The 14,666-nt window shown below is 40.3% G+C and overlaps 1 protein-coding gene across 5 annotated transcripts in view; it reads left to right on the top strand.

Annotated features, from left to right (window-relative positions):
- The window catches only part of PMFBP1 (polyamine modulated factor 1 binding protein 1), a 49,292-nt gene that overhangs the window by 22,097 nt on the left and 12,529 nt on the right, over positions 1–14,666 (top strand). For all 5 annotated transcript variants that reach the window (XM_038538464.1, XM_038538465.1, XM_038538463.1 and 2 more), the window contains exons 6-14: positions 2,462–2,632; positions 3,841–3,951; positions 7,116–7,242; positions 7,343–7,500; positions 8,974–9,214; positions 11,416–11,605; positions 11,764–11,917; positions 12,716–12,883; positions 13,149–13,286. In XM_038538464.1, the coding sequence (XP_038394392.1) occupies positions 2,462–2,632; positions 3,841–3,951; positions 7,116–7,242; positions 7,343–7,500; positions 8,974–9,214; positions 11,416–11,605; positions 11,764–11,917; positions 12,716–12,883; positions 13,149–13,286 (1,458 nt within the window). The remainder of the gene's footprint in view (positions 1–2,461; positions 2,633–3,840; positions 3,952–7,115; positions 7,243–7,342; positions 7,501–8,973; positions 9,215–11,415; positions 11,606–11,763; positions 11,918–12,715; positions 12,884–13,148; positions 13,287–14,666) is intronic.

The following is a 14,666-nucleotide window of genomic DNA, read 5'->3' as shown; positions in this document are numbered from 1 at the left end:
ATGACATATTATTATTTGATTTTATTTATTATTTTGCTTTATTTTAATAATAATAATAATAAACCATTACATTACAATAAACTGCTATATTAAATTTCTTAAAGTTTCATTTTCTGTATCTATTTTCAGAAATGAGATTTGTTTTGATCACTCACATTCTTGTGCTCTCATCTCATGTTGGTGTCTGGATTATGCTACCCTAATATAAATGAGTTGGAAAGTTTTTATCTCTCTGAATCTCTGGAACTGTTTTTATAACATATAAAATATGCATTTCTTTAAGATTACTAATAAAACCAACTTTCAATCCTTACTTAAGCAGTATACTCTACCTCTTCTAAATTCTTGGACTTTTCCTTTTACTGTAATACTTCCTTGCTAATTCCTTCAGAAACTATTGTGAGTGTTAAAATTTCTCAATATCTGCATGTCTGAACAAGATGATTTTGTCTTCACTCTTAACTGCTAGTTTGGCTGGATATACAAACTTTCAGAAACACCTTCCTTTAAGTCTTTGAAGTTACTGCCGCATTGTCTTGTACCATCCAGTATTAGAGAGGAATTGTTAGATGTCAGTCTGCTTCTCATTTTTTGTAAGTCACCAGTTTTATGTCTGAATTCTAGAGGGTTTTAGACTCAAAGTTATTTAGGTTGTTTTTCATTAAGCCTCTCAAAGTTTAACTGATCCTTTTAATCTGAAGATCTACAATTTCTTCAATCCAGAGAATTTTTTTTCTATTACTTTTAAATTAATTTCTATTTTGCATCCTGTAGTATTAAGACATTGGACATGTAGATATCATCTTCCTATTCCCTAATTTTTCTATTGTTTTCCATTCCTTTGCCCACTTACACACTAACTTATTTATAAGAATATTATTTATGTTCAATTTTAGACTTCTCACTGACCCTTCTGCAGCTTCTTCAAGGGTAGCTTTCATGCTCATTGAACATAAACTATTTCTAACTGTGCCTGAAAAAGCTCAGTTAGGAAAACAAGTTTAATGGAGAAATATCTACTATCCAAACTGGAACTCTTGCTCTTTTCTGGCTATCTAAATCAGTTCATTTCATTGTTAGTGCAAATCATGTGCATGTAGTAACCTTTATGCATGATTTCAGATGACCTAGAAAAAGACTTTTTTTAAATGGTTGTAGGAAAATGGGCATACTCATGCTGATGAGAGTATCAATTGGTATAATTTCTTGAAGGATAATGTGTAATATATACCAAAATTTTAAATATGTCTTAGCAGTCCTATTTCATTAATTTAATCCATACATATACTAAAAAATTTATGTGCAAAAATATTCATTTCAGCTTCATTTTAGAAAAGACCTTGGAAACATTAATTTAATCCATACATATACTAAAAAATTTATGTGCAAAAATATTCATTTCAGCTTCATTTTAGAAAATACCTTGGAAACAACTATTTTCCTATCAATAGGAGATTGGATAAACACACTTAAAAGCAATCTAAAAGAGCCAGAAGTACATGAACTAACGTGGATAAATTTCTAAGACATCTTTTTTAGGAAAAAAAATCCATTTTTATATTTTATTATATGTGCTGCCAAAGCGAGCACTATTTTTATATTTTAAAAGGACAATGTAATATTATCTGTATTATATAAATTCCTTTGTATTATGTAAATGTATACATAAAGGTCTAGAAGTATATGCACAAATTGTCATCTCTGGAGAACACAGCAAGTATGGGATTAGAGGTAGTATAGTCAAAGAGGAATTTAGACTTGCCTATAATGTTATAATGCTTTAGAAAGATAATATATATGTATGTATTACGTGTGTAATTTGAAGTTAATTTTAAAAGAAAAATCAGAAAGACACCTGGGTGGTTCAGTGGTTGTCTGCCTTTGGCTCAGGTCATGATCCCAGAGTTCTCAGATCAAGTCCCACATCAGGCTCCCTGTGGAGCCTCTGCTGTGTCTCTGCCTCTCTCTGTGTGTCTCTAATAAATTAATTAATTAAATCTTAAAAAAAAAAAGAAAAGCCAGATAAATCTATGAGCAACAATATGAAAAAATATCCTAAATAAATTGTCAAGTGAAAACATAAAGTTAGAATAGGGTCTTAGAAGACTTTCATTAGTGAAGGAAAAAAAGCAGCAGGTTATATACATAAAATATCCCTGGAAGGATATTTTATCCCAAAATTGGCAACCCAGACTCACAGAGGAGGAGACTTGAGTCATGAAGGGCCAAGCTAGAGGAAGACTAAGTTTCCAGTATATTGCCTTGTGAACTGTTTGAATTTTTTACCATGTATCTGCATTTGTTAACTTTTTTCTTTTATTAAGAAAGATATGATTCATATATATGAACAGAATATAGATCTTTCAGAATACAGAACTAAGAGATTTTCCATGCTCATGATATTCTGAAGTTAACTCAAATATTAAGAACAAAACAAACTCATTATTTCTAAATATCCCAGGATCCTGAGAACAAGGGTGATCATTCAAAGGTGCGTATATACACTTCTTCCTGCATGATTCAAGAGCATCAGGAGACCCTGAAACGACTGTCTGAAGTCTGGCAAAAGGTCTCTGAACAGGATGATCTAATCCAGGAACTTCGAAATAAACTAGCCTGCAGTAACGCTTTGGTAAGTGACTTCAAGAATATTTTTCTGAGGGGATCCCGGGTGGCTCAGCGGTTTAGCGCCTGCCTTTGGCCCAGGGCATAATCCTGGAGTCCCGGGATCAAGTCCCACATTGGGCTCCCCGCATGAACCTGCTTCTCCCTCCTCCTGTGTCTCTGTCTCTGTCTCTCTCTCTCTCTCTCTATCATAAATAAATAATAAATACATCTTTAAAAAAAAAGTTTAAAAAAAGAATATTTTTCTGAAAAAACAAAAATAAGGCCATGAGGAGAGAAAGGAGGGGAAAAGAGTCACATAAAGTAATTTCTTTCACCAAGATTCCTCAAATGTCTTATATGTACTTGTCCCCACCTTTTGTTCATATTCCCCATTGAATGTGAATATGAATATGTCCCCCCAACTGACACTAAGTTTGAGATTCCAAAGAGACTTAAAAATCTCTCACAACAACCTAAGTGTTCATCAACAGGGAAATGGTTGAATTGATTTTTAAAAAATTGTTAAAGAGGGATCCATATTGTAGAATAATATGCAGCCAAGAAAAAGGATTAAGCAAACTGTAAGGACTAAATAGAAGGATATTTGTGATATATTGTTGATAAAAGGTTGCAAAATCATGAAGGGCCATGTATAGTTCAACTCCACTTTTGTTTTTTAGTCTTTGATTATAATATAGAAGTACATACTGTAAATTCCCTATAGTGCCCACTGTCCCCCAGTGGAAATGAGAAAGTGGAGAGATTTCACTAATTTTTGATGTTTGGGTTTTGTTTGAATTCTTTTCAAAAGAAGAACAAAAATTTCATGATTTTAAACTTTTTTTTAAAAGAACATACACATCCACTCACTCTATCAGAAACTTCTTTAATTATTGAACTTTGAATCCCATCCTCTGCTAGTTTAGGTATATCTCTCCATCACAAATTTTAAAGAACCTTCTGCCTCATAAACTGGGTCACACAGAGATTCAGGAGGGAGTCCAAAATGTGGCCACTGACAGATTTCCAACAAACCACTGTCCATGCCTCATTAAACCTTGATGTAAGATTGAGAACCTAATTCTTTCTCTGTTCCAAGCCCACAAAAAGTGTGTGATGGATTGCATAATATTACAACAAACTTAGGCTGAAAAAAGGAACACTGCAAAACAGTACTAGTCATAATCATGTTGCATTGATCATTCAGCATAACTGACCTACACTCATTTATAGGTTCTGGAGCGTGAAGAGGCTTTGATAAAATTACAAGCGGACTTTGCTTCCTATACAGCCACCCACAGACATCCTCCTAGCTCCTCAGAAGATTGTGAAGATATTAAAAAGGTGGGGGAACTTTTGCTTATTTGTGCCTGGGGGGAGATTGAATTGAGTTGGGTGGGTTTGATTCTGGGTTTTCTTGCTTATTTTAAATTTTTTATATTATATTTTTATATTTGTGTGAACTTGGTTGACCCTGCTACAAGGATACTGCATGTAATGTATGACAAGTTCCAATAAATGTGTCTGGCAGTATTCAATTTTATAGCTGAATTTTGGAATTGCATCTGCTTCTTAACCTTTTTCCAACAGTATGCCCAAACAAGACAAAGCCTCTGGCTGGCTTTCTAGTTTCTAGTTGGAGTTGAAAAACACCAAATTTAGGGAATACTATTTATTCAAAATCCTTTTTTTGAAAACTCAATATTTTCAAAATTCAAAGTGATATCAAAAATTGATTCTAATAGTGAGTAAGTATTTAAACCATGTAAACAAATGGCAAAATTTGACCAACTAATAGTCAAAGTTAGGTTCAGTGCTCTCTTAGATGAGATTTTTTTTTTTTAATTCTTAGATGAGATTTAAAAAAAATTTTTATCCAGTTAGTTATCTTACAGTGTTCTATTAATTTCAGGTGTATAATATAATGATTCAACAGTTCAATACATCACCCAGTACTCATCATGATAAGTGCACTCTTTAATCTTCATCATCTGTTTAACTTTCAGTTTGTTCTCTATAATTAAGAATCTGTGTCTTTATTTGTCCCTCTCTCTTTTTCCCCCTTTGTTTGTTGTTTCTTAAATTCCACATAAGTGAAATCATACGGTACTTGTATTTCTCTGACTTCTTTCCTTTAGCATAATACTCTCTAGCTCTATCCACACCATTGCAAATGGCAAGATTTCATTCTTTTTGTGACTGAATAATATTCCATCTTCTTGATCTATTCATTAATTGATGGACACTTAGGCTGCTTTCATACCTTGGCTATAGTAAATAATGTTGCTATAAACATCAAGGTGCATGTATCCCTTTGAATTCGTGTTCCTATATTCTTTGGCTAAATATCCAGTAGTGCAATTGCTGGATCATAAGGTAGTTCTATTTTTAACTTCTGGGGGAACTTCCATACTGCTTTCCACAATGGCTGCACCAGTATGCATTTCCTAGGTGAGATCTTAAGTCAGTCATATGCAAACCTGAAGTCTAAGGCAAATCCAGCCACCAGAGGCCATACTGTGGGCAGGCTTGCTAATTCTGAAATAGCAGCAAAGGGGGGTAGCAGGGAGAGTAAACGATACATATAAGCTCTCCAAGGGTCCTCTAGTGGAGGGATGGAGACTCTTCTCTTTCCGGGACTTTCTGATGCCAGAAAGTTTGAGTGAATGAGGAATCAATATTGAATTTTGGAGTTTCTCCTTGGGCATCTGTCAATATTTATTTTATTTATTTATTTTGTCAATATTTATTTTAAAGGTCAGTTCCATGTTATTCACTTCCTGACCTACAGCAAGATCTCATAACATTCCCATTTTTTTGTCTGAAAAATGTCTTTATTTCTTCCATATTCTTTTATTTTTTTCTATAGTGGTTAAAAGCACATAACATTAAATTTATCATCCTAATCACATTTAAGTGTACATTTCAGTCATGTTGTCATATTTACACTGTTGTACAACAGATCTCTAGAACTTTTTTATCTTAAAAAAATGAAACTCTATATCGACTAAAACACTAATGCCTCAGGACACCTGGGTGGCTCAGCAGTTGAGCGCCTGCCTTTGGCCCAGGTGTGATCCCGGGGTCCCAGGATCGAGTCCTGCATTGGGCTCCCTGCATGGAGCCTGCTTCTCCCTCTGCCTGTGTGTCTGCCTCTCTCTGTGTCTCTCATGAATAAATAAAATCTTAAAAAAAAAAAACACTAATGCCTGTTTACCACTCCATTTTTTAAAATGATGCAGATTTCCCCAAGAAACAGAGCACATTTTCCCTTGCCATTTTATGTGTCCTTATCCAATTCTTTCATGGTACCTGGATATTCTATTGGGAATGGAACTATCCAGATCATGGTCAATGTCAGAAGTCAGCTGGCCTGAGTGAGCCTTTGAACCCCTCAGTGCCCACACCTGGGTCATAGGGTGACCGTCCCTCCTGTCTTCATGCTGCAGTCTGCCCTTACTGACAACTCTGAAATCACATAACTGTCCCTTGATGCCCAGATGACAAACTGCTCCTCCTTGACCATGTGTTTCTACCTTCTCTTAATTATAGCCCGTTATCCTCTCCTTCAGAGTAGAAGCCTAAGTCCCTGCCCAAGGACTACAAGCCCCCCATGATGTGATCACCCATTAACCACTCACCTCATGCCTCCTACTCTCTCCATCACTCAATCTTCTAGCCACATGCCCTCCCCCATGTTCTCTCCCCAGAGTTTGATCACTGGCTAGCTCCCCTGTCTGCAGATACCTACAGAGACTACAATGTGCCTCACTCTCTCACCTCCAGCAAGCCCCAGCTCAGAGGCATCTTCTCAGTGGGGCCAAATTCTCCATTCCATTCATAATGGCAATCCTCTCCTCCCATATGCCTCCATTCTCCTTTTACTGTTCTGTTTCTTCATAGCATCTATCAACTGTTAATATTTTCTACAAGTAACTATTTATGCTCTTTGTCTCACCCCACTATATGGCCAGGTCCTTGGGGGCAAGCATGTTTCTATGTTTTTTTTTCCCCTTTCCCCGGCACCTAGGAAAGTGCCTGGCACACAGTAGGTGTCCATCAAAGACTGTTAATTGTAGGACAGAAGGGGTGATGACTCTTGGGCACATTCTGCATGACAGTGACAAGCTGCCATATCCTTTTCCTATTATTTTAATTTGAGATATAATTGACACACCCTAAAATTCATTATGTAAAGTATACAATTCAGCAGTTTTAAAATAGCCACAAAGTTGGGCAACCATCCACACTAATTCCAGAACGTTTTCATTACTCCAAAAGAAATCCCATGTGCATGAGCACTCATTCCCCTTCCTCCCTCCCTCAGCCCCTGATCACTCTGTGTGAAATAGTCACCAAGCTGTTGCCTGGCATTACATTGTATATTGGTTTTGTAATACTAGTCACTCTCTGTCTCTCTGGATTTGCCAATTCTGGACATTTGGCATTTTAGAAAGCATCCTTCCTCCATGTTCTCATCCCACCCTGCTCCTGTCCTCTCTGTCCAGATATTGAAGCACTTGCAGGAACAGAAAGACAGCCAGTGCCTACATGTGGAGGAATATCAGAACCTGGTGAAGGACCTGCGCATGGAGCTAGAGGCTGTGTCTGAGCAGAAGAAAAACATCATGAAGGGTATACTGGGAGTGGGTGGGGGCGGGAGGCAGTGGGGAGAGGCAGAAGGAAGCCAGAGCCCTCCTTTGAGCAAGGAGCACTCTGTCCCTTCCACCTGCAGACATGATGAAGCTGGAGCTGGACCTGCACGGGCTGAGGGAGGAGACATCGGCCCATATGGAAAGGAAGGATAAGGAGGTTGTCATCCTGCAACGGCGGCTGCAAGAGCTACAGATTCAGTTCACTGAGACCCAGAAGCTGGGTTTGAAGAAAGACAAGGTAAGGCAAGAGAGGTTCTCTGGTTAGACCAGCTAACAGGATGGATGTGAGGCCAGAGCTTGGCCAGAGCAGGTCCTGCAGCTCTGCCCTGACTGCGGTTGCCTGGAGAACATCAACATGTAAGCAATGAGACTGCAGGTTCTTTAGGCCCAGACACAGTCCTGAGCACTTCTTGGGGATTTTTCAAAGCACATACTAAATAAATAAAACACCATTATCCAGGGACCTTACAGAGATGTTGACTTTATACGAGGTTTTTCCCCAGCCCTGCAAGGCAGAGACTTTAGGACACACTTGCATCGTTCCTTTATGCTTCTGTTTATGCTCAATTGTTGAAAGAAATTCTTCAAATATTGTGTAGCCTTGTTAAGAGTTTCAAGTGAATTTTAATCGGTAAAATTATAAAAATCTTATGAATATGCAAATCAGGCATTTGAAAAATAGTAATGGAAATATGCCCTAGAAGTTCTGTAGTTGCCAACCTAAATCAAGGTCCTGGGAAAGCCTAGGAAAGGAAGTAAGGACAGAAAGGTTGTAAAAACAATGTAAGCTTGTGTAGTCAGCACAGCTACACTTTTATCAGATCTAGCAGAAATTATCCCAGCTGGTCATTCAGATCTCCTATTTGAAATTCAGAGAGGATTCATTAGTCAAAGTGGAAGTATCTAGAGAGATGACAACAAAAGGCCAGGAGTCTAGGTAAACAGCTTTGAGTCATTCATACATTCATTCAACAAGTATTTTTTGAGCTCCTGTGATATACCAAGCATTGGACAGAGATTTGAATGGAGTGAAGGAGCCACTGAATGGGAGGGCTTGAGGAAGAATATTCCAAGCTGAGGAAGTAACAAGTGTGAGAGCCCTCAGGTGAGAGTCTGCTTAGAATATTCTAGGAGAGGGGATCCCTGGGTGGCTCAGCAGTTTAGCGCCTGCCTTTGGCCCAAGGTGCGATCCTGGAGCCCCGGGATCGAGTCCCACGTCGGGCTCCCAGCATGGAGCCTGCTTCTCCCTCTACCTGTGTCTCTCTGCCTGTCTCTCTCTCTCTCTCTCTCTCTCTCTCTCTCTCATAAATAAACAAAAACAAAAAAAAAAAAAAAAAAACAAACAAACAAACAAAAAGAATATTCTAGGAGATAAGCTGAAGCCGAAAGGGGTAAGGGTGGCAAGAGGTGAGGTCAAACCAGAACATGAGCATCCCAAGAATTGCTGTAAGGACTGTGGCCTTTTTCTAAATAAATGGAGCCAGTAGATGGTTTTGAGGAGAGACAGAACAAGATCTGACTTACGCTTTCAGAAGCCTTCCTCTGGCTGCTGCAGTGGGAACAGCATGACTTGAGGCAGGAAGCAGAGGTAGGAGACTATTTGATATCCAGGCAAGAGAAAATGACTGGGGAGGGCTCAAGACAATCTGTACCCGGCTTCACTGGGTCGCTGCTCAGGCCTCCATCAGCACTCACCCTTTGCTTTCCTCAGCTCCTCCAAGAGAAAGATGAGATGCTGCATGAGCTCGAGAAGGAATTGGCACAGGTTCAGAATAGTCTCATGAAAAAGGAGATGGAGTTGGAGAAGCAGCAACGGATGACGACAGAACTTGAAATCACCATCCAGGAGTTGAAGCAGGATAAGTCCAGGGCAGAGTGTGGGACCCTGCGAGCTGAGATCCAGAAGCTGAAGGACTCTCTCGAAGAAACCCAACAGCAACAGAAGCTGGCTGGTGAGCCCCCCAGCACACAGTGTCTTCACTACACTTCCAACCATCAGGGCTAGAGCAGTCCCCTCCTTTCTCTAAATGCCCACTTCCCCCTTCTTTCCCCACTCATTACTCCAAACCTTCTGGTGATCTCATGGCACATCCCACAGGGTTCACAATGCCCTCTTGAGCTCCTGCACTCACCCCTAACTGGGATGGTGAAGTGCTGAACGCACACACCCACGTTTTTCCCAGCAGCCTTTGATGAAGTTCTCCCCTTTCCCCATCACAAGGAGGACAGGGCTCCAAACTTTGCTTCTGTGCACTGCATTCCTCCCCTCTTCTCCAGGACCTTCATCCTACAGTTTACTCTTCCCTCCCTGGCTTAGACACATTCTCTCCCCTATATTGCCTCCCAATACATTCTTCTCTGTACAGCCTGCACTGTGGGTCATTCCTTGCTCCTCTGCTGAAACTGCTTTCTCAGAGGCCACCAATAACTTCTTGCTCTGGGCATGGAGTTTCCCTTGGGGTGGATGAAAACAATCAGAAATTAGGTACTGGTGATGGTTGCACATCTTTGTGAGTATTCCAGAAATCACTGACGTGAATGCTTTAAAGGGTTAAATGTTATGTTATGTGGTTGACATATCACTTTGTGGGGGGAAGGTGCATAGCGTGCCTCTGTTCCTACCCTCCTTTAACTCTATGTGTGTGTGTTTGCTGTTGGCCTCCCACACTCAACAACTGTTTCTCAGGTTTGGAGACGTAATAGGTCCCTCTTCTTTCACACATTTCACCATTGTTTCCTCTTTTCCCTCCTTCTCTAACAGTAGTCATCATCCACCCTTAAACTCTGCCCTCTTTCCTTTATTCTCAGTCTCAGGACAACTCCATAACTTAGAGCCCCAGGCCTGACTTGGCACCTGTGGTCACTCTTGTCTATAGAGAGTAGCTCCACCTGGGCAACGCACCTTCCCTTCTGACACAGCCTTCCCAAAACTGAACTTTCTCTTCCCTGCTTAAAAAATGAAATTCCTCCTCCTTCTTCCAAGGTATATGGTCATTTCTGTAGTGACACCATCGTTCTTCCAATATCCCCGGCTGAAAAATGGAGACAATGTTGATGTTTATTTTTTTTTAAGATTTTATTTATTTATTCATGAGAGACACAGACAGAGAGAGAGGCAGAGACACAGGCAGAGGGAGAGAAGCAGGCTCCACACAGGGAGCCCAACGCAGGACTCGATTCCGGGTCTCCAGGATCACGCCCTGAGCTGAAGGCGGCACTAAACTGCTGAGCCACCCTGGCTGCCCGACAATGTTGATGTTTAAAACAGAAACCATACTAAAAACTTTAGGACATAGGACCATATTTGGTGTAGAGAAACTCCAGTAAGCGACTTATTTGATGTTTCTCTCTTTATAGCCAGTAGGGGCAAGGGCATGGACTAAAAGGTTATTGAAGGAAGTCTTTCTCCATTTAATACATTCTAATTTTCCTAAAATACTCTTTATGCCAGGTCTCTGCTCAGGAACCCACTAACTTAACTCTAAACATTTCTCTCTGGCTTTCAAAATCCTCCAAAGCTGCCTTCTCTCCCACCACTCACTCAGCTGTCTCCCATAACTCCTTCCCACTTCCCTTTCCAATCAAACCAATCTCTTCCCATCCTCTTCTTATATACCTCTCCATTCTCTTCCCATGCGTTTCTTCTAACAAGCCCCTCATCTGGAATTCCCTTCCTTCTTCTTATTCTCAGGCCCAGTGCAATCCTTGTTCCTCTATAAGTCCATCCCCAACTGTTCTCACCCACTCTGATCTTGCTTCACAGGAGTTCACATTGAGTGCATGCTTAACGTTACTGTGTTCTCTATGTTGTGTGGGCCAGTTACGTCTCCCTCACTAGACTCTAAACTCCATTAGGGTCAGGATTTGTCCCTAATGACAGGATGAGTCACCTAAGAAATACTGAGCAATTTATATTGATTGGTTTAACTTTAGTTCAGAAGCAGTTCATGGCTGGGGGATAGTTGAAGACAGATAATTTAACAGAGCTCCTTAGGAGTGATAATGAGATAGAGAAACGAGGACAGGTTGGAAATTGAAATAAGTCACAAAATGAAGGAACAGACTTTTTAACTGGTTTTATTAGTAATCTGATCTTCATACATACTCCCTTCTCCCATGTACATGTGCCTGGCTTGTCTGATGTGTTCTGTAGCTCAGCAAGCAGCCCAGTATAAGGAAGAGATCCTTCTGGCAAAGAATAACCTGGAGGATGCCCAGAGGAAACTGCAAAGCTACACTTTCCTGGAGAAGCAGAAGACAGAGACCATCCAGGAACTGCAGAGAGAACTTCAGAAGTTGCAGAAAGATTCCTTGATAGCGGGAGAGGAACTCGCACCCAACAGGTACCACCAGGTCACCTCCAGAGAGAGGCTCTCTTGTGAACCAGTCTGGACACTGCAGCAGCTGCCCAGCAATGGGATAGCAAGCCCCATGCAGCCAGCTCACAATCTGCCAACACAGACACTGAAATCTGTATTCCTGTGGTTGCCATTTGCTTTAGGAAACGGATAGAGGAGCTGACATCAGAACTCTCTGAGGCCCGGAGGAAGCTTGAAATTTCAGAAAAGGAAAAGAGGCAGTTTCAGAAGACAACAGCTGAGCAGGATATGAAGCTGAATGAGCTGCTAGAGCATCTAAAAATCCTTCAACACCAGGTATAAAGGGCAAATAGGTTACCAGCTCAAGCATCTGCTCTGCTTAAGATTAAATATATTAGTCTTTATTTGGGAAGATGCCACCACCAATCCATTCAAACCAATTATCTAAAATCTGTGTTAGAATGTTAAGCCAGCCTATCAACTCTAGTTCCCATGACCAATAATAAGCATTTTCAACAGCTAAACTTAAAAACAGTCAGAGGACAATGTTGGTTTTTTTTTTTTTTTTATAGGATTCAGAAGCTATCTTTGTCAGTCATTTTAAAGTCTTCAATCTCTGAATTATTCTTTTCTGTGCTTTTCTAAGTTTCTTTTTAAACTTTGTTCAAAGAGGTTTTTAAGTGGAAAGATTTGGTGAGTAAGCAGGAGAGAAGGTTGATGCTGTGGGAACAGGATCTATAAATAAAATAAGTTGGTATATCTAATTGAACAAAAGAAATATTGCTGAACATCTGGGGAAACTTTTTTTATTATCTATGCTAAATAACCAAGGAGTTGCCCTCATATTTATCTCAGCCATTCTCTTTGCCTGGGGGGGTTGTTTTGTTTTTTAATTTTTTAATTTTATTTTTATTTTTTCATGAGAGACACAGAGAGACAGGCAGAGACATAAGCAGAGGGAGAAGCAGGCTCCTTGCCAGGAACCCGATGTAAAACTCAATCCTAGGACCCTGGGATCATGCCCTGAGCCAAAGGCAGACACTCAACCTCTGAGCCATCCAGGCATCCCTTGTTTTGTTTTTTCAAAAAATATACAGTCTAAGACTGTCTTTCAGGCCAGTCTTTATTTCTCAGCACAGGGAGCAAGCCTCTGCCAAAACCAGTCTAACAGAAGAGCTTCAGGAGGTGACAAGATTACTGGAGGAAAAACGGGAACAGTTGAAAAAGAGCAAAGAACAGGAGAAGTTGCTGGAGCTAGAGCTCGAGACATTCCAACAGGAGGAAAAAAAGAAAGAAAAAATGGTGAGAAGGAGAATCCAGGAAGAGGTGGGGTCATGAATCCAGGGCAAGACTTGAGCCCCACTGAGCCTGGCAGGATACAGAGGCCATGCTCAGAACCTCAGGAGAGAAGGGAGGGAAGGTGAGAAAGGCAAGTGAGAAGGAGAGAGAAGGCCCAGACACCACAGGCTGCAGAATGGAGCTGTGGGTGTGGGAAGGAGGAGCAGGCTTCTGTGAGAGTGTAAGGTAACACCTTTTTTCTGGGCTTTGTTCTCTAATGGGGATGCAGACAAAAGAAAGTTTGAGGATGTTGGAGGAGGAAAATGAGAATGTCAAAGCACAGTTAATGCAATGTTCCACCCAACTGGATTCCTCTCTCAGCAAACAAAACGCCTCCCAGCAAGTCATCCAAGAGCTAAACAATGAGGTGAGTTGATAGAAATTCTGAGGGAGTGAGAAACTTGAACCCTGTGACCCCCCTATAACCCTTGACCTGAAATCAGCACCTATCTCTCCCCAACTAAACGCCCAGCCCATGTGCATCCTGTGATACCTGCAAGCTCCACTTCTCTCTTTGAAGTGGGGGTAACCCCTCCACACCCATTTGCTTAGCTAGAGAAATGTTTCTTCCACATGTAGAAGGTCTTGTTTAATATCTGCTGGAGCTCCCAAACTATACAGGCTTTGGCAGCAAATATTCCACAGCAACATTTCAGACCAGAATTGAGGGAGTTCATCATGTGGGGCAATTTTCTAGGGAATGCTTCCAAAAATAGTGCCAAGGCACAAAAGGGATGGAAAGGGAGACAGTTATTTATCATTACACAAAAAAAGTTGACAGAAAAGAGTAAATGGCATCTAAATATATGCAAGGCACTATGCTTGAAGTTAGTCATCATTTATTGACTATCCACTTAGATAATTCTTCACATGCCTTCCATCTGCTTTACTCCCAACAAGACATAGATTACTATGATCTTCATTTTACAGGGAAGAAAGGCTGGGGCTCAAGGTAACTGATTAATAAGCAATGAGATGGACCAGTGTTTGAACCTAGAGCATCTAGCTCTAATGCCTAACCTCTTTCCACTTCATCATGAATGGCAATACTTTCCCTAAAACTGAATATATTTCATCTTCCTGCAAGAAACAAATATAGCATCTTGATACGTAAGTCCCTTGGGGTACAAATGAAAGACCAAGCAGCTCTGGTTCCCTTATAATTTAAAAAGAAGAAAAAAATGTTTAAAAAGAAGGAGGAGGAGGTGGGGAGAGGAGGAGGAGAAGAAGAAAAAGAAGGAGGAGTAGGATGAAGATGAGGAGGAGGACGAAAAAGATGAGGATGAGGAGGAAGAGGACGAAGAGGAGGGGAGAAGGAGGAGAAGAAGAAAGAGGAGGAGGAGGAGAAAAAGAAAGAAGAGGAAATGTTCATCTTAAAATATTACAGACTATACAAAGTATAAGAACAGCACTGCCCAATGGAATTTTCTGTGATGATGGGAAAGTTCTGTATTAGACCTTTCTAAGATACTATATCTACTATCATATGTGGCTGTTGAGTGCTTGGAATATGGCTTAGTATGACTTAGGAACTGAATTTTAAATTTTAATATTAGCTAATTTTTAGTTTTATTTAAATGTAAATAGGCTTGTGCGGCTAGTGGCTACCATATTAGACAGCACAGAAACTAGTATTTCTAGAGTTTTGTACTCCAGAGATAAAAATCTCTCCTTTGCTGTGGTCCAAAGTTGAGCTCTGAGTCCCTGAGATCCCCAGGGAATCTCCCTGAATATAAGAGATATTACC

This window comes from Canis lupus, chromosome 5, assembly GCF_011100685.1.
Source record: "Canis lupus familiaris isolate Mischka breed German Shepherd chromosome 5, alternate assembly UU_Cfam_GSD_1.0, whole genome shotgun sequence".
NCBI lineage: Eukaryota > Metazoa > Chordata > Mammalia > Carnivora > Canidae > Canis > Canis lupus.
The sequence above is the reverse complement of the archived record's forward strand: the minus strand, read 5'-3'. Positions and strand labels throughout refer to the sequence as shown.